Source organism: Athene cunicularia (genome assembly GCF_003259725.1).
Source record: "Athene cunicularia isolate RWA chromosome 3 unlocalized genomic scaffold, athCun1 chr3_part1, whole genome shotgun sequence".
NCBI classification, from domain to species: Eukaryota; Metazoa; Chordata; class Aves; order Strigiformes; family Strigidae; genus Athene; species Athene cunicularia.
This window is the reverse complement of record NW_020799097.1, coordinates 29,099,329-29,125,004: the sequence shown is the minus strand read 5'-3', so window position 1 is coordinate 29,125,004 and position 25,676 is coordinate 29,099,329. Positions and strand designations below refer to the sequence as shown.

Here is a 25,676-nt window from a genome sequence, read left to right as displayed (position 1 = left end):
GTATGTTCAGAGGTGAGAGCCCTGCCTGACTAGCTGGTAAGAATTGTTTCTTTCATAAGGAACTAACAATGACTTTGTAAAAAAATACTAGGACAGCAACTAAGTTCTCTTTACTATCTGGATATGATATGCTTCAGCCTGACAATAATAAACATCAGAATTTTTGAAATTAGAACATAAGTTTTTGGGAGAAGTGTTATTTATAATCCTGAAGTATCTGGTAGTAGAAGTATGTGGTTTATAAATTACAGGAAACTATACTGAAAGATAATCCAGCAAGAAAATCATCATATGAGACTATATACTTTCCCTAATCTTTCAATGAAGTGAATGTTGAAATATGGAGTTTCCTCATGGAATCCTAACACGAGCCTGCATAAATAGTCTCACAGTTGATAGCCTCCTGATCTGACCCAAATTACAGGAAGCTACCTGGACATGATATTCAGAATGGTTTTCTTTAAGCAAAGAAGACCTAAAGCCTTGAAAGTAAGACATATCCCAAGTTTCTAGTAGAATAAAAACTAGAACATTTAACCTCTTAAAATAAAAATTTATTACGATGACAGACAAAATAGGAGAAAAATGGCTAGATGCAACCCTCTCCCACCCACCATGATCTTGAAAGTAGTTATTTTGTGTCTCACTGCTCTTTGGAAGTTTAGTGAATTTGCATCTTTGATACTATTTTCCTCCTTATTATGTCTGAGCCTAAGTTCTCTGGTATGTTCTAACAGTAGTTACAGTTTCTTTACTTAAGATGCAGTCTGCTACTTCCCTGCTATGCCTATTGCCTGACATCTGGGTTATTCTCTGGAACTTTCTTTTAGCTAGAGCCCACTCTGTGGCTCCTTATGGAAATAAATAAAATTTTCCACTTCTACAGGGGGAACTGTTATTCTTAAAAGAGGATAATACTAATTTAAAATAGAAGCAAATATAATACGCAGTCTATTACAGCAGCACACTAATACAACACCGTCTAGGAGAACGCTAGAAGTGCTTCTCCAGTGTTAGTAAAACAAAGGATTTTAGTGACAGCTGCAGAATTTGTGACTTGGTTCCTCTCATCACTTGCAGTCAGTCACTCTTCTTTCCCTGTGTGTTTAAATTTTGTTTAAGATCCAATTCAGTTTGAGTTTTGTCAAGTTTTATTTCAACTTTATGCTTTGTACTTGCAACACATATCATTCTTTGCTCTTTCTTTGTGTGTGTATGTTTTTGTATCTTCTTCATTATTCTCAGTACCTTCATCAAGCTCATGATTGCCAGACATTTCTGCCACTTTAATTAAGGAAATTTCACACCTTCCATCTTTGATGTTTTCAGTTCTTTAACTAATTCCTTTAATTTTGTGCCTTTTTCTTCCAAAAGAGAAAATCTTCATTAAAGATGAATTTTGTTTGTCTAGCCTCTGTTTAAATTATGATCATTCCTGTTTTCTCCCTCCAGAATTAATCTGAGTGTCTCATGTTTCTATAATGTCCTTGACATTTATCAAACTAAAATATAAGATACCATTGGCTTTTTTAGGCTGTGTATTATTTGATGAATAACACCAAAATCAAATGTTTTGCTGAGGAATAGAGATTCTGTCAAAATCAAAAGCATTTGGTCTCCAATTATGCGTGCTAAGTTAGTCTCGTGATTGTGTGATTTCCCCTAAAACCTACTTCTCCAATAACGTTAGCATGCCCTCTCTACATTCATTCTCAGTACTGGGATCTTCCATTCTCAATTTATCTTCTATGTACAAGCTTCCATTATTTCAGCAACAATAAATTGACTTTGTGTATCTTGGCAGCTTTGACATTTTGCTATGTTGTTTCATTTCTTTTCCCAATTGCAAGCAATGTAGCAGAGGCAGCTTTTAGAGAAAACTGTAGTAAATGGAGGCCATTCCTGTTCCCTGGCAAATAAGCTCTTCAGTGCTGCTTGCTTAATGGCTTCACTAAGCGAAGTATCTGCATGTACCTATTGGGCATGCAGCAAATAGCTGAGCCTGAAAAATAGTCAAATGACCCATTTGCCAAGCCAGCAGGAAGTGCACTTTGCTCTAAAGGTAGAAGCCAGCTAAGCTGTTGTAATATAAAGAAACAGTCAGTATTAAGATAGGAACATGGTGATCCCATTGTAAATTTGTGATTTTTGGTGTGCATCATAAAAACAAGAAAGGAATGAAGGAACTGGCAGCTTTCATACATGAAACAATTGGAAATGCAACTCTTATTTTGTGCTCTTTCATCTAAATGAAATGAGATTTAGAAATGAAAGAACAGAGGAGGAGGAAACATTTAATAAAATGGAACTTTGGGGAATGTTTGCATAACATCTTTATTTTACTATTTGATTAGTATTAATGCTATGCTTTTTGAAGGCAAAAAGGAGTAAAGATAAATAACTGTGTCAGTGGCTGACACTCTCTTCTGTGTTTAAACCTCATTATTTACTTACCTAGCTTCTACCTACTTTACTGTGCTAGTGGTTACTAAATTCTGAGAATTATATATACAACGACTAAAATCTCCTTTTTCTGTGTACAATAGTAAACAAAACCCACTCTTTTATTGTTTCACTGTCTCAGTATAAAGACTCTCATTTCAGGTTACAGAATGCTGTTTTACAGACTATAATTCACAGCACAGGCAGAATAGTATGGAAGAGAGGAAAAAAAATAAAACCAACTACATTTAGAGAATGTATTTCAAAATTAGCACAAGTTAATTATAAGATGAAATGTTAATGTAAACTTGAAATGGTAGGAAAGTCCTAGATTTTCACATGAGCCTATATTGTTTGCCATTTGTGAGCTCATGGGAACTCAATACCTGAAAAACAAGGTTATTGATTTTGCCTTGTAATCAGTTTGTGAAAATGATGAAAACTGTTTGTTCATGCTGTGAACCAGCTGTCTATCTTCTGGTAGCTTTCCTGAAAACAGCAGAATAGTCTTGAACCCTTTAATGTAGTTGAAGGAGATGGGTTTGAATGAATCAGATGTATTTAGTTAAAAGAGATTCTTTGTTAACAGCATAAATGAGTGCATGAATGCAAACCTCTGGGTGTGTGTGCATGTATGTATATAAGAAAGTTTATTCTTTTTGGCATCTGAAATTCCAATAGCTGAATTATCATGTGAAAAGTCTTTTACTTACATAGCAAAAATTCCCTGCTGAAGAAATGCCTGATATCAAGCATTCTGTGACTTGAATTTTTGTAGGAAAGACCATGTAGAGTTCTTGTAGAGAGGGACCCAGGGGTCCTGGTGGACACCAAGTTGCAGGTGAGCCAGCAATGTGCCCTTGCAACAAAGGAGGCTAATGGTATCCAGGACTGCATTAGGAGAAGGCTGCCAGCATGTCAAGAGAGTGACTGGTGAGGCCACACTTGGAGTGCTGTGTCAAGTTCTGGGCTACCCAGTATAATAATCATGACCATACTGGAGAGTCCAGCAAAGGGCAATGAAGTTGATCAAGGGTCTGGAGCATCTCTCCTGTGAGGAAAGGCTGAGAGGCCTGGGACTGTTCAGCCAGGAGAAGAGAGGGCTCAGTGAGGATTTCATCAATGTGTACAAATACGTGAAGTGAGGGTGTAAAAACCACAGAGACAGACTTTCAGTGGTGCCCAGTGACAGGACCAGAGGCAATGGGCACAATCTGAAACACAGGAGGTGCCATCTGAATATCAGAAAAACCTTATTTAATGTGAGGATGACAGAGCACTGGCAAAGGTTGCCCAGATTAGTTGTATAGTCTTCATCCATGGAGATACTGAAAACCCATCTGGACACAGGCCTGAGCAACTGGTTCTAGAAGATGACCTCCGAAGGTCCCTTCAAACCTCAACCATGCTGTGATCTTGTGAAATACAACAGCCTACATAATCTATTATTCTCTTTCTTAGAATCCTGTATTTGCTATTAATTGAGATATAGGATACAGGTTCAGTGCTTGATGAAGATGGTTCTTTATTCTCAACTAATATTTCTGTTCCTAGGAGAAAGTTGGGGGCAAAAACCGACATTATTTATCGTGTTCAGATGTACTTTATTGTGGCAGTAGAAACTTCAATGGCTGCAGAATAGTGGAAGGGAGGAACAGAGCCCTCTGAGTACCAGATCTCTATACTGCTATTAATGACACTTGTAACCTCTGTGAAGACTGAATAGAAAATTAAATGCTGTTAGCTTGGTAAGATGTGTATTACATGAACACCTTTTTTTTATATATATTTCATTCTAAAGCCTTTTAATAGCCTTGAAAATTTTGTGACAGTTGGAAAGATTTTTCAACTGGAAAGAATGCGCTAGAGAAAGAATACAAATGCATTCAAATCTCAAGAAAGGGAAAGTGGCTGACCCTGTGATGTTTGCCCTGAATAACAGCCTGAGGTATGTTGAATAAAAATAAGAGGCAAGATTTCATCTTGAGCAGAATAGAGCAGGTCAGCATTAAGGCTTAAAGCAATGCTAGGGAGGGAGAAGTGGGAACTCAGTTCCAGGATCTGAGTGATGGAAGCAAGTGAGGAAGCAGTTTAGAATCTGCCATGCATGTTTAATTATTTTAATGCTTGTTTTCAGATTTTGTAAAGTGAAGAACTTACTTCATACTTCCAGTTTTTAGAATATTGTTTGATTTCTCCTCTAGATCATCTAGTATATAATGGTTCATTGTGAATCTGACCTTTCTGTCTACTGGGGCTTTCCTGGGGACTATATCAATTCCACATGCAGTTTGTAAATGCTGTAGACAAGGACTCTAAGAGCGTGAAACTCAAGGGAAAGCATGAGAATCTCAGGACTAGGTGTGTCTTTTGACAAGCACGTGAGCAATATATGAGTCAAGGTGGAGGTAGATAGAATTGAGAGCTAGAACAAAAAGAAATGTTCTTCGTAAACCAAGAACTGCCTCTGTCAATGAGTAGGCAGTACAGAGATAGTTCACAGCTCTGGGAAAACATATTATCATAAATCTCTCAAGACTGTGACTGTCTAAATGGGAATTCAAGCTAAAAAATGTCATTAGCAACCAAATCCAACTGCTTATCTCACTCCTTTGCTAAAGGTTTTTGTTTCCTCAGAAGAAATGACTAAACAGGTCATAGGTCCACTTTTCAGTTGTGTGAAGTTAAACTGCTACTAAATCTCAATCTATGCTTATATGATGAATTATAGATATATGTTCCTATTCTGTTACATTTGTCACAGGGGGAACAACATCTGACCAACAGACAGTGGCATATAACAGTGGGTAGTAATCTGTCAGTTGTCTCATCAAAATTTGATAAGGGTTTTAAATTTTTACTCATTGGTAGAGTTCAATTTTTTTTGGAACACAGAAATTTGTCTTGTCTTACTATGGTAAGGGAATTAAATGCATTTTGGAATTGCATGAATTCATTACCTTCATCACACATAATGGTTTTATGTGATCTGTCTACGATAGATTCACCTCTGGTCACATAAATACATATGACTAACATCTTGGTGACCTTGGAATGCACACATGCTCCTAAACACCTTGTTATGTGTTAAGCAGCTCTCTTTGTTACCATGTTCCTAACACTGCAAACCACCCTAATACTAGTTCCCACCTGGTTCTAGTAGCTTATATATGCCACACTGTTAGGATTCTCTAAAGTGTTTTGGGGAAATGAAGGCATTTGATGAAAGGCATAGTGTGCCAGCTGATATATTCCTTGCATCTTGTGTGAGGAATACTGTATTACCTTAAAAACCCCCTTGCCTTCAAAGAGACTGAGTTAGGGAAAAAAAATAGTATGTATTTACAGTATACAAAATCAGACAATCCAGTTGCAGATGTTTATAAAAGTTGTAGAGGCATGATATAAGAAAGCACAAAATCATAAAAATTTATGAAGAAATTTTCTTCTTGTCTCTCCCTTCTTCAGCTGAGAATCTTCAACTTTCTTAGAACTCTGACAAAATGAACCCCTTCTGAACACCATATACCTCAGGTTATATTCACTAAAGAAAGGCCTATGTTTTGGAACATTTTGGTTTTATAGCCATTTTTTCCTTCTGAAGACTTCCAGATGTTCCAGTTAATAACATTCTTCCTGAAACATATGTATTTTCCCCTTATGCTGGAGATAGCCTGACCATCATATGAGTACTAATTCCTTTGATATGCAATGTATTTGTTTTAGATAAGTTGTTATCTCTTCTAGTTCAGACAGATGTACAACTACTTGCTTCAAACCCTCCCTTTTTTGTAAATCAACGTTTATGATTCAGCAAGTGTTTCACACTGAATCATATTTTATATATTATAAAATAACTTGAGTTGAAACCAACTCATGAGGATCCTCAAATCTATCAGCACATAAACACATATACTTGATGCAAACATCTGTCAGGTTAAATGTTTGTAGGTCTGAGCTATTTATTGGTTATTGACTGGACAAGAACCAGAACTACAGAAGTTGTCCTGCTGGGATGAAAACTGGTTCACAGTGATGGACTCCAAACACCCTTCCTTTAATGTGCTGTAATACTGTATTATATTAGCATAGCACAGTCAATATGTCTAACTTCAGCATCACTCCGAAAAGGTGGTGTACAGGGAGCTGAGTTGATTTCCACAGTCAGTTCATAGAGTCTGTACTAGATAAGAAACACAAGTCTGTTTTCCAAACTTCACTTTACATGTTGTAGTCATACCAGGTCAATATATTTTCCAGCTTGTTCATGGGCAAGATATTGTACCACATTGAAAAGAGATAACTAAAAAAGATCAATTACAGTAGTTGAACACTAAGAATTGCAACAGCAAACAGTAAGTAAATCATGCGTTATGCTTATAAGTATATACACTGAAATTGTTTACCAAAAGTCCAGACATTGATAGCTATAAAACTTAGGGAGTTCCTTCCTTACTTCAGAGACTTCATATCACTTCTGAAATGCAACATTGCACTTGCTTAACTACAAAGCAAGAACAAGTTTAAAAGATAAGGGTCTTGGCCAAGGATAGACTTTCATAAATGGTAAGGGAATTTTTCAGTACCCTTGAATCTTTCAGATTTACTGATTTTATTTAATCCTTTAGGGATTAATGAACCATTCTCAGTCAGAACAAACAGAATCATGGGAAATTGACAGTGAAACACTTATGCTCAAGTTTTACACTACTAGTCAATTTAGATGAGGAACTGATGCAAGAGGAATGTGAATGTTATATGGTGAGCTGGCTCCATCAGAGTTTGAACCAGGCCGATGACCAGTCTGGTTCTTGCTGTAAAGCACAGCAATTCAGGAGGTGTTTTACCAATACTAGTCTGCTCCCAGATCCAGTGTGAGAAGATAGTCTCACTTCCTTGACCTACAGCACAGGAGACTGGAAGAACTCCTGACATGTTGATTCCCTATAGCAAGAGAATTACCAAGGTAGCAAGTTTTGCAACTCCTGATCTGAGTTGCTAGAACAAATGAGAAATGAGAAACAGAATGTAAACCTGTACCACCCAAGGAAGTTTGGGGATTTTTTCCCACTCCTATTATGCTTTACCATTCTTGTTTCATAAATGTCATGTGATAGGGTCCAATATACATGGCAGATATTATAAACACAAATTCAGGATAATAGCAATAAACTGTTTAAAAATTTCAGCAGAAGCAGCTATATGAAAAAAAAAAATCTTGATTTAACTTATTTCTTAACCTTTTTGTAGTTATTTTAGTATAACTGAATTAAAATGTTTTTTTTGATGTTTGGCTCAGAATTGCAATTTCAGTGTGAAATCATCTATTAGACTGATGTATCAGTTGAGTGAAACTTTGATATTATGCATAGGTCTATATAGTGTTTAATTTCATGACCAGTACTGGTTAGGTTGTAAGACAGATTTCAGTTCCTTTGTGTTTCATCCATTCTATTTTATATATAGTGGCATGTAGGCCATTTTACTAGCATACCTTCCCATTTCTGTACTAGTACTAGTACAGAAGTTGAAACAATATTTCTTCTCCTATATTTGAAGTGGGTTTTATTACTTTTGTTTTCAGAATCAATACCTTTTCATTTACCTACACAATTTCAAATGTCATTAAACTCTAAAAAAAATCTGTTTGTACTACATTATATAACAATAAAAATGTACATCTTAAAATTGGGACTGAGTAGTAAATATTAGAAAGTACAGTAACAAACAGCATAGATACATCACCCACCCCCCTCGCCACTGCCTATTACAGCAACACTTCTCAAAGGAAGGTGCTTTTCTCTTTGGTTCGTGGCTATACAAATTAACCAGAGTAACATTGTCCATTTTGCTTGAACTACCAGAGTTAAAATGCACAAGGCTTAGTTTTTATTAATTGATTTAAAAATGTTTAAATCAACAATAACAAAAGTGTTAACATTTTTTGGTAAAGGTGATGTGTGAGTGACTAATGTTGTTTTTTGACAAATCCTTGAAAATTTGGTGGCTTTAAGAGACTGGAAAAATTACATATCCTATCTATAGCATGTTGCCTTGAATGCAGGCAAGTTTCAGTGTTCACTGAATGGAATACAAAGGCAGAATAAGGTCCTGTTGGACTAAACATGTTCTGTTTGCCTTGGCACTAATTTGGTAGTATTTATAGCTTTATTTTGTGTCGTATTTAACTCAATATCTAACCCAGGAACACGGGTTATAAAATTACATTTCTTAAAAACCAAATTCTTCTTTAGGGGGGAAGGACCACCACCACCCCATCTTGACATTTAGGCTTTTTTTTGAAAAATATATTATATTTCAGTGTCTGATTTTTTTTTTTTAATTGGTTTTGATATTGAAGTTCAGTTTCAGTAGGTTTTGAGCAGGTTAAAACTGAGATGGTTAGTCAGTTTTGCTGCTGTTTGTCCAATATGAAGAGAATTAAGAGTTGAGATTAGAACTTTTTTAATTTCAGAGTTCATTATGACCATTTCACATGATTCTAATCACTAGCAAGAACCAGAAGCAGAGGAGAGAAACTGTTATCTCAGGGTTGATTTTTACCTTGAAGTTATGCATTAATTTCCAAACTGTTCATCGTATTGTCAGTAAATAAAAATGTTTTAAAGTGTTCAAAAATGCATGCCTGGGCCATTTTGTTTACGTTTAAAATATTGAAATTTGAAAAGTTATACAGTCTTTTGCAGAGAGTTCTACAAATCAGACTTCAAAATCAGACATAGTATACTGTAATATCTATACTGAGAATTTGAAAGATATATAAAATTTACGTTAAGTGGAGATGCAAATGACAAAAGACCCTGATATGCTTTTTATCTAGTTGATTTTTTTAAAAAAAAAAAAAATGCTCTGATCATAATCCAAAACCTCATTATATTATTTATGAATCTGTAGTGAAATGACAGCATGCAAACTCATTTCACTAGGAACTCAATTCTAGGTTAATTCTACCCAACAGCAGCTCTAATTTGAGGTAGTCAGTAAGGAATATTAATAAATGGTGTGGAATATATGTGTGAACTTTTCCTACCAGGTAAGTGTCTGTACTCATTTTTGTCAAGTATAAAGGGCATTTAAAGAGCATGGTTACTATATGTCAAACATATCTGCATAGTTTCTGAATAGTGAATTGTAGTAAATTAAATTTCTGTGTTGCTATGACCCTGACATTTTCAGGCAATTTAAGTATTACAGTTTGTCAGCATATTAATGCATTTTTGTAAATGCGAGGAAACCCAACTACATGTGAAGTCTACATTTTAATAATCTGCTAATCATAAACAAACATCTATTCTCAAAAATAACAGAATAAAAGCTGCTTACTTTTGATTATTTGTATCAATAGCATTTATTCCTAAATATCTCATTATTTTTTGTATAGATATCATAGCAGTCCAAAGACAAGTAATTTTTTGACCGAAGTTTTTATGATGTAATTATAATTACAAAACAAAGTAATTATTTTCATATTACTTTAGAGGGATACATTACACTGAAAATGTACATATATCAATGTAAGAGAAATTCTTAGGAGCCCAATGAGTATGTTTGGTTTTTGGGGTAAGGAAACGCTGTTCTTAAAATATTCACTGATAATAGTGATTGGGGGAATAAGCAGATAATTTTTTATTCTCAAACCAAGTGATTAGTTTGCTGTTCAGTGTGCAAAATGGATCATAGTTCACTGTAGTGAATTTTTTCTATACCAACCTGACATTCAGATTCTTGAATGAACTTAACTAGGCACATTAGCTATTGTAAATCTTAAAACTATATTGTATTTGACCTTTAGGTTTACTGGCTCCTTTTGTTTTCTATTTGTTTGTTTGTTTTTTCAATTCCAATAATGAGGGCTTTTGTTGAATAACATACATGGTGTGACTGGAACAATCATAATTAAGCTTTAGTAAAACTCCGTAAGAGGTTAAGGGAGAGATGAAACAGCAGACCTCTAACAAGTTGATTTATGCAGCCACTATTAAAACGCTGTTCAATTTTTCAGTTTGTTAGGCAATGTTATGGATCCTATGTCATTTCCAACTCAGAATTGTGTACCTGTTTCTGTCCATGTTCATATTAATAAGACGATAGACCTGCGTCCTGTTAATTTAAAAATTGTTTTATTTACTATTTATAAAAGGCAGGAGAAAAGCAGTGACAAACATCTCATAAAAAGTAAAATGTGAAACTTAATAGGACAATACATTTTCAAGTATTACCTGGTATAATTTGTCCTGATAACGTCAGCAAAAGCAGACAGTTGAGTATAACACTTGGACAGTTCAACATGCCTGTTTCCTTGCCAGTGACTGGTAAAGAAGGGAAACTGTCTTCTATGGTCCGTAATCCGTATCAGTAGTCCATGTGTCAGCCCTCGTGGTATATCAAATAATATTTTTCTCTAAATATCTAAGGTGTAACTTTTGATGAGGGGACTGTTCACATCCAGTCCTTGAATTAGGTTGGGGTTTTTTTTCTTTCTAATTTCCAGGAAATCTCAGTGCAATCCTCTTGAATGTGTTTGCTACACAGAGAGATGGTCTTCCCCGATTCCAGCACTTGAACTTTGCTGGCTTTAAATGTCACCTTAAACAGATACGTAACTTTCCACATTGTTGCATTGTAGTAATATATCTGGTTTAAAGTCTTAACTACCTTTAAAGCTTTGCTGCTAAAGAAATAATGAACTGTTAGTGAGCTTCTTTGAGCCCTCCCATGGGTTGACAGGCCAGTTCATTTTGTTTACTGTGTATGGCATGTACATACATCTGTTATGTTCCAGAGTGGTTTAACAGTGAAGAGTAAAGCAATTTGCCTTGCTTCAGCTTCAGTACGTGTGCAGTGTATCTCTCTTCCAGGAAGGAGAGATGTCTCCTTTTCCAAGAGAGCTGGGAACAGCTTTTGGCAGCCCCAGGCAGAAGGCCGGTAGGAGGAGAGGCTGGGGCAGTTCTGAGAGGAAAAAGGTACTTACTTAAAGCTCGGAGGTGACTCTCAGCCATCTTGTAGAAATAATGGCAAAATGAAAATTTTCCTTGGGACCCAGAAGCAGCTGTGTGCATCTGGTACACCAAATGTTTTTGCCATTAAAGTCACTGAACTCACCAGAGGAAACGGCCCTCCTTGCACAGAGAGAGGATGGAGGTGGAAGACTTATCTACCTCGCCCAACACATCAGAAATCTATAAAGTGGTTGCCATGTTCAAATGTATTATTCTACGATCTAGTAAAATATAGTTTTAAAATCTTTCAATCTTTCAAAATCTCTTTTTCCTTTAAAGAATGGAGCAGGTGGTTTTACCTCAAGGCTCTGGCCAGAGCAAGAAGCCATCACAATATGACATGTGGGTTAATGGCTGGTAAGGAAGAAGGCAATTATGCAGGACAGAGGCCATCATTCTATTTATGACCTTTAATGATAAGAAAAGAGATAAGGAAGACTATTTTTGAAAAATCTCTTCCCATTTATTTGACCAGTTTTGGCTCCATTTAGACTTATATCAACTACAACATCCTACGGCAGAGTTCCACAGCTTAATTTTGAGTTGCATGAAAAGTACACTTTTTACCTTGCTTTCATCTTCACATAATTTATGTAATTTCATGCTCTTTTGATCCTGTATCATGAGAAACTGAAAGTTCTTTATTCTTCTGCACGCTACTCTGTTCTATGTCTCCTTGATGGTGGCTTTTCCTGAGTAAAGATTCCTAGTCTATTTAGTCACACTGTTCAGAAACCCTCATATGTATCATTCTCCTTACATAGCTTACAGTTTTTGCATATTGTGAATTTTTTGCACATTGTGAAATCCTCTTCTCAAGACTTTGTTTTTGCTGAGTAATGCGGGAAACACTGAGCCACTCATGAATATGTTGAAAAGCACAGACCCTAATACATATTGCTGAGGGAAATTTCAGGGGCTCTCCATATTGAGGAAGATCACTATTTATTCTCAATTTTTCATCTTCTGTTTTAACCATTCTCTTCTTTTAATGAAGGCCTTACTTGTTATCCCAGGTTGTCTGAGTTACTTTAGAAACTTTTAGCACAGAAACTTGTTAAAAGCCTTTTGGAAATCAATAGCTATGTGCCAAGACATCCTTTTTCACATATTCAGTGTTCTTCCTGTGAGCTAAAATTTCCCTTTTCAGAAACCAACTATTCCCCAGTACATTATGTTCATTAATGTATCTTCTCTTCTTTAATGTGGTTCTTAATGGTTTGTCTAGAATGGGGCTTATTGATCCACAGTTTGAGGTGTGCCCTTGCACTCCCTAGTCTTGTTCCCCTTTTCCAAATCATAAAAACCAAAACCCAGAACAAACAAACAAACGAAAAGCAAATCCATATAACATTCCTGTGGTTTGGATGCCATCTTAAGTGATCACCACAGTAATTTCCTTTAGGACTTCCATGCAAACACTATTTGGTCTTTCTCTTTTTTGCTACTGTTCACTTTACTAATTTGTTATAAAACATTTTCCATTAGTAATTAATTTTGAAACAGATCTCTGATGTATCCCTACTAAAAAGGGGTTCTGGCATGGGAACCTCCCAGAGCTCTTCTACATTAAATTTTGATTTGGTGAGTTCACTTACATCTCCTGCTAGTGCCTTATCTCTTTGAACACGACTTTTATACTTTGATGGTCTATTGGCCCTACAGTCTTTCTGGCAGGCTTACGGCTCCTGCTGGGTTTTAAAAAGTATTTAATGCTTTTAGCAAATTATTCCTTAAGATCTTTTTATTTTTCTTTACCTGGCTTGCTTTAATGTTTTTTTACTGCCAACATTTATTTAACTTCCTATTTTCCTTCATTTGGACATGACGTCAACTTTTAAAGAATATCTTTTTAGTCATTATAAACATTTTTTACCTTGTTATTTAAACATTCCGTTTTTTGAGGGGGTCTAAAGTATTTTTTCTTCTATTAGTTTATTTACATTTCATGTGAACATCTGATAGCTTGTATTAGGTGTTCATCTGCATGTGCTATACCCTTTGGGATGTTCCTTTGTACTTAGTTTTAAAATGTTCCTTCATTTTTATGTAGTAATCCTGTATTAAATGATGACTGCAATGACTTTCTTTTTTTGTTTCTGAAGGTATCTAAACCTGCAGGTATCTAAACCTGACTTCATGGTCAGTGTTAGAATGGGTCCTCTGCAGTGTTAAGGACCAAGCCAAGACTTGTTCCTCCTCCTGTGAGCTTATGACCAGCATTCATTTTGGTGCCTCAGGTCATACCCTCTTCCACTGTTACTGTTTCTTCTTCCCGAGTACTGTCCTATGGCCCCATTTGAATGTGTCAATGACTTTCATCTTCAATGGTAGTCCTAGCAGTACTTTTTTCTTATTTGGCATGAAATTTATTATATAAACCATGGAGTCTTACCTCTTATGTGACCCCAAGGACAGGTACACATCATCTGTTATGACCAGGAACTTGTCCCAGTCCAGTGGTCCAGTCCATAAAGACTCAGTTGTAACATTTTGGGCGGTTTGTTTATATACTATAATACCTGTCAACATATTGTGTCAGTGTTATTTGTTTAGATGGCAAGATATGCATAACAATTTATTGTTCTGTGTTTTTCCAGTTCCCCTACAGTGATTCCCATTTTTAGTAGGTCCTTTGTCATCTTTGAAACATGATTAATGGTACTAGATATCTTTTGAGCAGAGAAATAGTAAACTTAAAAGCAGACTTTTCAAAGCTTCTTTGTTTACATTTCCCCATGACTTGTGTTAATCTATAAAAAAATAAATGCCTAATTAAAATTAGAGAAGTCCACTTATCTCAGTGTACCTGTGATGCTGTCTGCTTGTCCAAAAGTCTATGAGTTCATTTGTAAGTCTGTATTGCTTATCTTGATGTAACTTCTTTTCACATTCAGATTTTTTTATTAAAATTTCATTAGAGGAAAAATGGACACCAGGAGAGTGCTTCAGGAGTAGGGTTAAATTATTTCACAAATCTTTTGCAGAAACTTAATTAGTTTTTTAACTGATCATAATGACAAGAGAACTGTGTGCATTTTCTTTTTCATAGACACCTGGACCTGTCTACAATTTCACTGGCTGTATACAAGTTGTAAAAGTCAATCATGTGGGACCGTTCAACTTCTCTAATGCTGTAGGAAGAAATGATGTTGACAATTGCAGGTAAACTACACTCTGTGCCTTTTCAAATTGGATGAAACTGTTTGTGTTGATTTTGCTTTCTTCCTTAAATAAGGTGACCATTTTAGGTAATTTCATCAACGGTTACAGAAAAAAAAAAAAAAAATTATATATAGAGATATTTTTCTTTCTTCTGTGCTTCCGAAGCATTTTCTTTATGGAAGATGATTTTCCCAGAGTAGTTCAATTAAGCTTGACAGTTTATTTAGAGAGTTTTCACCCACTGAATGCTGAAACACAGTGTACTAAGAAAGATAATCAGCAACAAAATACAGGAGTGGGAAATGAAGTGATGTACTGGTTGTGTTTCTGCCCATGGTTTTGGGATTTCTATTCATCTTGTCACAAATACTGATGACTAGCTGCTATGATTACTCTATATGAGACTGTAAAAAATGCAGGAAAGCATTGTTTCTGAATACATAAAAAACCCCACTTGGTTTCATTTTTGCACATTCACGTTGTTGCTGGTCATGCATTGATTGAAATAAAAGGCGCTACAAAGACAATGGTGTAAATTAGGATTCTATTCTGTCATATAAATGTTTGAACATGGAAAAGTGTAAAACAAAAGAAAGTAGAGGTAAATTGCATTTGTAGATCATTAAATCCTTCAGAACAGAGTATGATTTTCTGGTAATAGGACATGTATCCCTGGAGAATTTTATATAAACCTTTTTACATATGGCTTTAGTTTTCTTTCCCTAAAATTTACAGAATAGTTTAATTAAAGTTTATCTGCTTTTTTAAACAGTATGTTAGAAAGCTAGTGATAACTGACTAGCTCAGTGATTAAAGATCCATGAGATCTGGACTCTGCACTCATTTCTATCACAAGCCCCTTAATGAACTTACACACATCACACTCAAAGTTACGAAAGGAGTGTAAGCATCAAACACATTATCTAATCAGCCATCTGCCTCAGGTTTTGCCAGTAAAACTGACTTTGAACATAAAGTTCAGCTTTTTACACCTGCACAGACCTGCTACCATTTTTATTTAGAACAGCAGTTCAGTGTCATCTCCTTGTCTGAACTTAAAGAAAATAAATCTATGCACCCTTTGAGTTTCCCAAGGCATTTTGTTTGGAAGATGTTATCTAACAGTTGTGGGTGCAAATTCTGCACAAAGTACAGAACTCTGGCATCTGCTGTGACAAACTCCAGCTAAGAAAGAAGTGATATCACCACTCATGTTTTTCTGCACAGAGATTTTCCTAGCGAGAACTGTGGTCTATTACAAAATGAGGGAACATACTGTCGTCTGTGGAACTGTGCCTCTGTGCAGAACAGAAAATCATGGAGATGAAAGCAAGTGAGGAAGCTAAATCACTACTTTAATTCAGGCATTAACTTAGGGAGCAAAAAACTTAACTTCAAGGACTATTTATATATTAGAAATTAAATAAACATTGGAAAAAGAAACATTAACCATCTCAGATGTCTTTTCAGGTTACTAGATTATGAAATTTTCTTCATTTTGTGCAGGCATTAGAGCTTTGGTGTCCCAAATCCTTGACAAGATGTAACAATGTTTTATTAACTACTAGATAAAAGAGGGATAACTTAAAAATCAGGACTGTAATCTTCTTTTGTGCTTTCTTTCATTCTCCAAAATAATACTTTCTCTGAGATAGGTATATCCATCCTTGGGTTTTTTGACAGTGTTATTTTTTCAGGTTTTTGTATTGAGTGGCTTATATAACCGTTTCTTTAAGAACGAATAGCTTTTAAGAACCAAAAGACCGATGAGATCTGCTTTGTCCAGTCTGAGTATATAACACATAGCGGGTTACAGAAGGAAGTGGGCAGCCTATAAGCAAATTCAGCTTTTTTCCTTTTAAATTGGTTTAATTTTGAATGCTGTGTTATCTGTAATATTATAGTCTACAGAATTATATGCCAAAGTTGATTACATTTTCTTTGATTCTGATACTTCCCTTCATAGTCAGTTAACATAGAAATATGGCTGATAAGGTATAATATAGATATTAAAGATTGCTTTATTTGAGTCAGAACTCAGTGATTATAGTCTAGGGCTGTTTCTTGCAGATATAATACTGTGTATATGTAACTGATTAGTTGAACAAAATGACATAATAGTTTGTAGAGATGAACTGTGGAAATAGTCTTGTACATGAAAGGATGCTGAAAGGATGTTGAATGTTGCCCCCTTAATCCTCTGTCCTGGACAACATGATCCTTTTACCTCCCTGATTGTTCCAGAACACAGATGAACCACTGTCCAAGCCCATTCAATCTACAGAGTGGCTCCATCCTGGTCCAAATCACAGCTATTCTTCTATGTAAAAAGCTGGGAAACAGAATTGAAATTAGTCCAAATTTCCCTTGGTGATACGGTTGTCCCATAGGAGTGGACTGCAGGAAAGCCTGGAAAGCATTCTACTTATACATTCCCTGCCAGTGAGACATGAATTTTGTATCTCTCTGCCCACACATGGCAGTTTACATCATCTTTTGCTTTTCACTGCACCCTGACCATCATCAGTCCTTACATGTAAATTCTGCTTCCCAGAAAGCATCTAGGAAGCCCAGCTGCCATTCTCTTTTTGCAAGACAGACTTCTTGGGAAGAGAGAATTGTTTGAAAATGAAAGAAAAAGTGATTGAAGAAAGTTGCTTAAATAGGGCAATAGTGGATTATATATGTTGCAAATACAAGTACCTGGTGAATACTAGAAAGCCTAGTGTACTTATATTGTATTTGCTGAATTCATATGGTTCTGTTGATGCAATATTGCTGCAGCTGGAGCTTACTGGCAGTAACAGAGCACTACAGCATAGCAGACGAAGCAATACAATTTCTTCCTGTAAGAACATCCTTGTATTTATCATTCAGTGGCACTAAGTATTTCTGTTCTTACTGTTGTAATTTTTCTTTAAGTGACCTTCTACATATCATCACCTGTTTGTAGACTTCTAATCCTTTTGAATACTTCTGCTTTTGCATATTTAGTCATAGTCTAGTGGCATTTATTTACCTTGCTGGTGTTTTTACTTCTCGGTTCCCCAGTAGCATGGATTACTTCATTATTTTGGTGTAGAAGGTCAGCCAAAGGGAGACATGCAGAAATTTCTTAAAGTGTATGGGCTTGTGAGTAAATTTTAAGCTTATGAATTTTTAATAGGTTTGAAATTTACTCAAATGTGTTCTGCCATTTTTTTAACTGGATCTATTTGAATTTTAAAATACCAAAAGGATGAGCTAATATGTGCAAAGAATATAGAGAGCTTTCAAAAACAAATTTTAGATACAGTTCATTAACCTTTTCAAAACTATTGGCATCACTACTTCAGGACAAGTCAGTACCTTTCATAGTAGATTATTATATACACCACATTGCATATCTCAAAGATTAATGCTATTTAGGTTACTGTTTAAAGCATTTTGAGAATTAAGAAATGTAAAAAATTAAGCTATAACATTTATTTCACTGGCATACATATCTGACTATCTGCTGTCTAAAATGTCCTGAATACAGGGCAAGGATGCTGTTTGTTCCTTTAGTATTCGTATTTTTAAATGCAAATGTTGTACACAACTTGGTAGAACTAAAAGGGAGATGGGGGCAATATGGAAGTTGCCTTTCAAGTCATTTTGGAAGCAGGTGTTAAATTCTGCTTAAATGCAAGAGGATGATTGTTAAAGGCAGCACTGGGCAATGGATAAGATCAGAGACCTTAAATCTTGTAATAATCCTAATCAATCTGAAAAATGCAGGATTTCTGTGCACACTCAGAAGCACTGAGGCTTCAAGCATGAGGTTTTAACTCAGTTAATTTGCAAGGTCATGGACCAGATCCTTCTGCTAACCACATGCATTGCTCTTTAAGCCCAGAGTTCAGAGATATGCTACAGCACATGATACCACGGGGAGGAGAAAACAGCTAGGAGTAAGGTATTGCACTGAGGGCTCATCGAGGCTTCCTGGCATAAGATGTAACCCAGGTAGAATAGGAAATTGCAGAATAATGGCATGGGCAGGAGAATGAATTTAAGCTTGACTCTCTAAGAGCAGATGTGCAGCCACAAAAGTCCTCTTGAGCTGTGTGGCTCTCGTTTTCAGGAAAGGTTATAATAAAACTGTGTCAGTTAGTAAAGGTCAGCCTCCAATAAGTAGTTTTCTAGAATTATGCTAAACTATATACTTATGTAAATCTTGTCAAAGTTTATTTTAAGATTCTGTTTAAACTACTGATGACTCAGAGTTATTAATATATGCAATTGCGAAAGACATTATATAATGGCCAACAGTAGTAAAAGAGACAACTGGAAATAACAGATCTCTGATGAGCTCTCTTAAGATATGAAATCTTTTTTTATTTTTTACTTCTTCTGAAGCAGATAAGATACTTGTGATGTGTTAATACAATATAGAGCTCCTGTAAGTGTTTCAGAAAATGTTACTGGAATAAATTTGCAGGATAAATTGCTATCACTTTCAGGTAGAGCTCAGTTGACAGATATAAATGAAGCTTTGAGTCCCAGTATTAAAAGCTGGTGTTTACTGCAGCTCACTTCTGTTTTAAAGTCTGGGACCTAGGACTGCTGTATATTCCTGTAAGAGTTTACTGCATGTAGTAAATTCAAAGGTTCTAAACACACATACATAAATAAAATATATGCATATACGTATACATATATATAAGCATGTATCTATCCAAGCCATTATTTCTTCTTTCTTTAAAACATTCTTAACTAGGAAACAAAAAAATACTGTTTGTTTTTTTTCCTAAGAGAAGTCTTGCTGATAAGTGCAAATGTATAAGGCTGATTTACACTCACACACAGGAGCTAATAAGCTGAGTTTTTCATTAGAGTCCATTGGACTTCTGGCTTATATTTTTAGAAATTTTATTTTGTTGTTAATTTATCTTAAGATTTTTTTTTCCAGGCTGAAACTGAGCTTAATTTCAGCAAAGACTGTGATTGCTATTTGCATTTAGGAAAGAGGCTCTTGAATGTGCATTATCCAAGTTCCATCAAGAGGACTGATGGATTTCCTAATGCACGGCAATTTTCTTAGGAGCTCTGCAATACATTTTAGAGATCTCTACATGTTTTCAGTATGCCCTTAGTTCCACTTGCCCCTCACTTATCTACTTTCCAACAAGCTCTAAATGCCCTTCCTTATGTGCGAGTACTCCCCTTTCCATTCTGTAGTTTTCTGTGATATTTTTACAAACATCCCAACAGAACCCTAACACCTTTGTGAAGTTCAGTCTCCTGTGCAATTTCTCAGCATGTCTCTTCCTCTATTGAACTTCTTGCTTTTTCAGAATATTATAAAAACATCACAACTCAGAGCATCTGACACCAGGCATCTGAGGTGTTTGATTTCCGTCTTTGGAATGAACTGCATACTTTGAAAAGGGGAAAGTTGGATCTGCTGAAAGTTATATTTCAGTTGATTGTGAAAGTCAAACAGTTAGCATTCCACACTCAGAAAAGGAAGAGTGCTTGTGGTGGTGCATACTGTATGTTAGAGTTTATCGTCAGCCTATATCCGACTGAGGTAAGGTTAAAGAGTTTCTTCATATCCTGAGCTGAAATTCCCCTGAGTGGAAAAACTTAAATTCCATCAAATGAACAAGCTGGCTCAAACCTGAAGGGGATATCACAGAATTCCAAACGTAAGCTCTTTTGTCTGCTTACATCTTAATTGATGAATAAATGCAAGATCCTATGAGAAGTATTGAGCTTCTGTCATATGTGAAAACAAGAATATTCACACCTTAAATTATATTCTTACATCTCAGGATAGGTAGTTACGTTTGTATTTTTTCATTAACAGTTTGGACATATGTGCTTAATTGTGAAACAGAAGAAAAAAAAAATCTAGTGCTCCTCAGCCCTGTAGAAGAAAATTACTAAATGAACAATAGTAACACTACTTAAATTTTATTTATTTAACAGGTTTTCTGTGTTTTCTGTGGTTAACATAGAGATTGGACTAAATGTCTCTGAAGTACAGAACTGAAAATAAAGCTTCTGAAATATTCATTTGTATTCACCACATATGTCATTCTTGATATTATGTTAATAACAATTTTGTGCGATTCTAACATACAGAAATAACAAACATTTGTTCATTATGCATTTATTTTGTTCCTTTTTTTCTCTCTTGTCTATTGGTTTTGCTGACTGATAAACTTTTCTGTGTGTTTTTTATCGCCCTTCCTCCTTTTCCAGTGCCTGAGTTGCTTTCGTTCTCTTTGCTTGATTTGCCCTTCTTGATTTCCTTCATCTTTTGCAAAATTTGTTTGCAATGTTTTCTTTTCCTTTGTGAGTTTTGCTGTCTTGTGCAATTTCCTTTCTGCTCTGTCTGTGTACATGAATTCTGGGTATTTTTCTGTTACCTTTTCTTCTTACTTTGGCATTCCTGTTCAGATGATGACTTTTCAGCAATACAGACTTCAATGTTAAAAAAGGGAAAGAAAAAAAAAAAAAAGATCTAATCTTTCCTATTGTTATAAATCCTCAGAATCACTATAAATTGTTCTGTAAGCCTTTAGCTCAATCTTTCAAAGTATTCTGTGGAAATTATTTGTGATGGATATTAGACAAATAAATCCCTGTGTTAAACATATGAAGGTGAGATAATGTGTGTTAGTAAATATTACATTTCTCTCTATATTTCTGGATAAGGTTGCCCTTCATCAGCATATCACAAAACTAACACCAATATTTATTGGAACAACTCTCTATTTCTAAAAAATTAATAATAATTTTCATTAATGTTTATCTTGACCTTACTTGCCCTTCTGTAACTTTAGGTGTGTGTTATACCAATAAAGGATTATATCTTAATTCTATCAATAGAATTCAGTGGCAGTCACTGTCTATTATTGGGTCTGTAATGAACAATTGTGTTGAGATCTTGATTTCTTCTGGAATTGCCAGGTATGTGCATGGAAGCTAATAAGACAAGTCTTAAAGGATACCATGCATTTTTTTCTTCTGTTTTTATCAATAAACCATTTGCAAGTATATATGTCAATGTATGCATGCCAATGTGTAAGTCTGAGGCAGTGTGCTACTACAAATAAATCATATCTCAACTAAATATTTTGGAAAACACCCTGACACAGTTGCACAGACAGGAAAACTTGTTATGAATAAGACCCATAGGTTTTTATAATGACATTTTCTTTCTACTACTGTTCACTTATACTTCATTACTTTATAATATATGTCTCATGTGCTAAAGAAAATGTTCCAGTGCTGGAGAAATGCTATTTTGCACTCATATCACACATTTGTATCTAATTTACTGCAGTTATATAACATTGGATATATTCAGTTACTGGTGATTTTTATGCTATGTTTAATAAATGTATTAATGGAATTTATAAAGCTTTTTTTTTACCCCAAAATACTTAACCATTGCATATAAATTGATCCCTTTATACATCAGTAACATAAAGTGCTAAGCTTTAATCAGAACACTTATAGTATAGAACTGAATTTGTTACATAAATATTTTAGGAAGGAGAAATATGTATTAAATACTTCTGTTACAACAAAACTATATCTGTTTTGTCATCTTTACATTGTGTGGTAGATTCAAAGCCCTACAAACAACTATGATTACTGTATAAAGTCACTGTATCCACCCACAGCACATTCTTAAAACATGGCAATGAGAGAGATTGCCTATTGCGTAACGGTTCAGTAGATCATGACAAGTTCTTTCATAGGAGATAAGAAAGTTAAGGATGTGGCAGAGTTCAATGAACCAGCATGGAGTGGTTCAGAAATTCTAGGAGTCATTACTGTCTAAAGGACAACACAGTGAATTCTCTGTACTTGGAGCTTTACAGTATCAAGAGTGATCAAAATTAGAAGGCTGCCAAGACAGCTTAAAAGCCTCTTTGCAGTCTTTCAGCCTTTGTACCTGTGGATTATATGGTAAATTGATGGGTGGAGAGGTGTAGGATTTCAACTGTGTATTTTGAGGTCCAGAAAATAAGGACCCTTTTTTTGCTTTACATCAAAGATCATAGTTCCAGGAACCCTACACATTGACACAACATTTTGGGTTGTTCTAGGTTAATGACAGTATTCATTACCTTCTGCCAAATAGCTTTATACTTCCCTAGAAATTCTGTCATCCAAACAAGAACAGTGCTTGAATGTGATTAGCTTTTGAAATGTAAAACCATCAAAAAATTTTGTTTAAAAAAAAAAAATTTAGATTTTTGAAAAAGACTTTTTTTCATGAATGTAGCTTTTTCATTTCAGATTTCAGCACAGCTTCCCTAAAAAAAAACAAACAAAAAAAAAATCATAAACATGAAAATAGAACAGTTTTGCTAGAATTAAAAAAAAAAAAAAAAAAAAAAAAAATCTCAGACTTGTTCTGCCTGTCTAAAACTTGAAAGTGGCTGCATGGATGGTTTGACAGAATTCCACTTTATTTCCTTATATATCTAGTTTTAAATTTATTATGAGCTGTCGTTCAGAAAAGTGAAGTATATAACAGGAGAAATTGTCTAAAAACAATCAAATAGTAAAAATAAATTACCTTTCATGCTTTCCTTATTGGACTACTGTCACACTTACCTTTAGTTCTAGTATTTGATGTCATTCCAATTACAGAAACCTAGAAGTAGAGAAAAAAATGTTTTGTTATATACTCACAAATAATTAAATTTTGGAGCATGTTTCCATGACTTCCAAGTTATGTGCAGAGAGTGTCTCATAATGGAGATGTAGTTGCTCTTGTTATTGTACCAGGCTGTATTGTGAAGAGAGGCGTATTAGAATAAGGAAGAATGAGAGTCAGGCTGAAAAGAATAATTTGCCTACTGGAAGCTTGAATCGGTATAATACTTTAGCTTTGACTTTCATCATCTTTGAGATTCACTTTTGAATTTGATGCAGAAGTAATAAGAAATCCTAAGAGTTGTCTTCCACTGCTAACATCCCTAATGTCAAGAGAAAAGTTTGGAAGTTGAGTTTTATTCTGTCTAGCAGCTCTCTGCTGCCACCCGTTCCGTGTCCTTTGTTGCATCAGTGAATAGACCACAGGACTTCATGATTTACAAGGTATTTGCAGGTTTGCAAAAATCTCATTTAACAAAGATAAAAGTGAAACAATCAGCAATACCACAAAAGCCTGTGTGGTTTTTTAGAAAATAAAATCCATTATGACTAATATTCTGAAAAAGGTTTTGAACATTTTTTTGCAATTAAAGTATGCTTTGAGTTTTATGTTTAACCAGGAGAAACACTGGACATGGAGGTTTCTTTATCTTAGCAGAGTCCAGCATATTAGAACCAGTGGCTGAAAGTTGTAGCCAGAACATCTGAACTGGTAATAAACAAAAAAATCTGTAACACTAATGATGAATATAATTGGTACAAACTACCAGTTGAAGTGGTGACTTCTTCATGTGTTGCTGTGTTAAAATTAGACTGTTCACCTTTCTAGAAAGGATTCTCTAGACAGCCATAACTTATTAGGCATAGTACAGTTGTAACTGCAGGAAATATGAAGATCTGAGATAAACAAAAGAGATGAAACGATGATGCAGACACGGTTACCTGGCTACCATATGTTGCTGACTGACAATTTTTCATATATTCTTATTATCAGGAAATCTTTACATCTTAGCTGTCATCATTCTTAGGTCCTAAAATAGAAAATATTGAATAAAAAAATATAATTATTTCTTAAAATATGTAATTATTTCTTACTATAATACATTCTTATTTAAATGAGTCTGTGAATCAGATAGTATCTGTATTGGCTGATTAATACATAAATTATTATCAACAGCCAATAAATGGGCTTTTCTGGGGAGCTCCTAAGCAAAATTTTATTTTCTACAGGCAGTGGGGACTGTTTGTTTAAAGCTGTAATATTAAGTAATGCAATACTAAAAAGATATATCATCCTTCAAGGGACCTTGGTTATAAAATTAAGAAAACAGTCTTATCCCTACAACTACTTGATTGAAGCAGAAAAACAAATATATTTACCAGTAAAAGAAACATTAATAGCCCTCCAAAATTCATATAAATATTTTACAATTACCTAATTTCTCAAAACTGAAATTGATTATAAATAGTTTATGTGGGTTTTTGTGTATCTGTAACCTGCAGGGCTGTTTAATCATAATACTGTCTAACTCTTGCGCTATGGTACTGTATATACACAGTGCATCAGTGCCCCCTGCAGCCTTGAAACACTACTATACCATTTAAAAAACTATGCTATTGATCTTTACTGAAGTAACTATACAAAAGAAGAACAGCTTTAAATTCTGTTGTATCTTTTCCTTTTTTCTCCTTCCTTCTTCAAAAGGTCTTGGGTAAAGAGAAAATGCTTCAGAAATTTAACTTAAAAATCAATACAGATCTTGATATATTCGTGAGAATAAAAATACTTTTATTTTCTTTCAAAAAAACTGGCATATGAAAAGCAGAGACCAGAAGCATAAACAATTCAGAATATATGTGTAAACCTTAAAATGGGTAGTTGCAGAAAGAAAGTTTGGCTCTTGGAAGATCTAATTCTGTAATGTGTAGAATGTTCAGAGTATACAGAAATCTCTGCTTCATCTGTGCAAAACTGCAGTAGGTATTCATGTATATTTTGACAATTCACTCAAAATCATACATATAATATAAAGAAAAGTTTGTGATTTGTGTCCTGTCCTTCAGCTCCTACTCACATCTTTCTCAAGTAATTGGTAAATTTCTAGAAAGATGCTACTTATGGGTTTATGGATTTCTTTTGAAGCTCTGAAGTTTAAAGGAAGCAGTGGTTGTTCATAGCAATACTAGAAATCTTAAGGATGAGGAAAAAGGTTTCAGCTCATGAAACCATGAGCTGTTAAAATTGTAAACAGTGTCAAAAAGAGGTGATGAACATAAATAAACTTCAAAAAAACACCTGTCTCTATGTTGTGCAAGAACTTGTTGAGATGCTTCAGACCAGCTTTCTGAGGCCAGATCTCCCCATTTTTCCTCTCACCACCTACTCTAAAATTAAGAGGTAGA

General features: G+C 34.9%; 1 protein-coding gene across 2 annotated transcripts in view; it reads left to right on the top strand.

Moving 5' to 3' along the window:
* EYS (eyes shut homolog) overlaps nt 1-25,676 on the top strand; it is a 1,023,641-nt gene that overhangs the window by 758,626 nt on the left and 239,339 nt on the right. For both annotated transcript variants that reach the window (XM_026844748.1, XM_026844747.1), the window contains one exon: nt 14,515-14,627. In XM_026844748.1, coding sequence (XP_026700549.1) covers nt 14,515-14,627 — 113 coding nt within the window. The remainder of the gene's footprint in view (nt 1-14,514; nt 14,628-25,676) is intronic.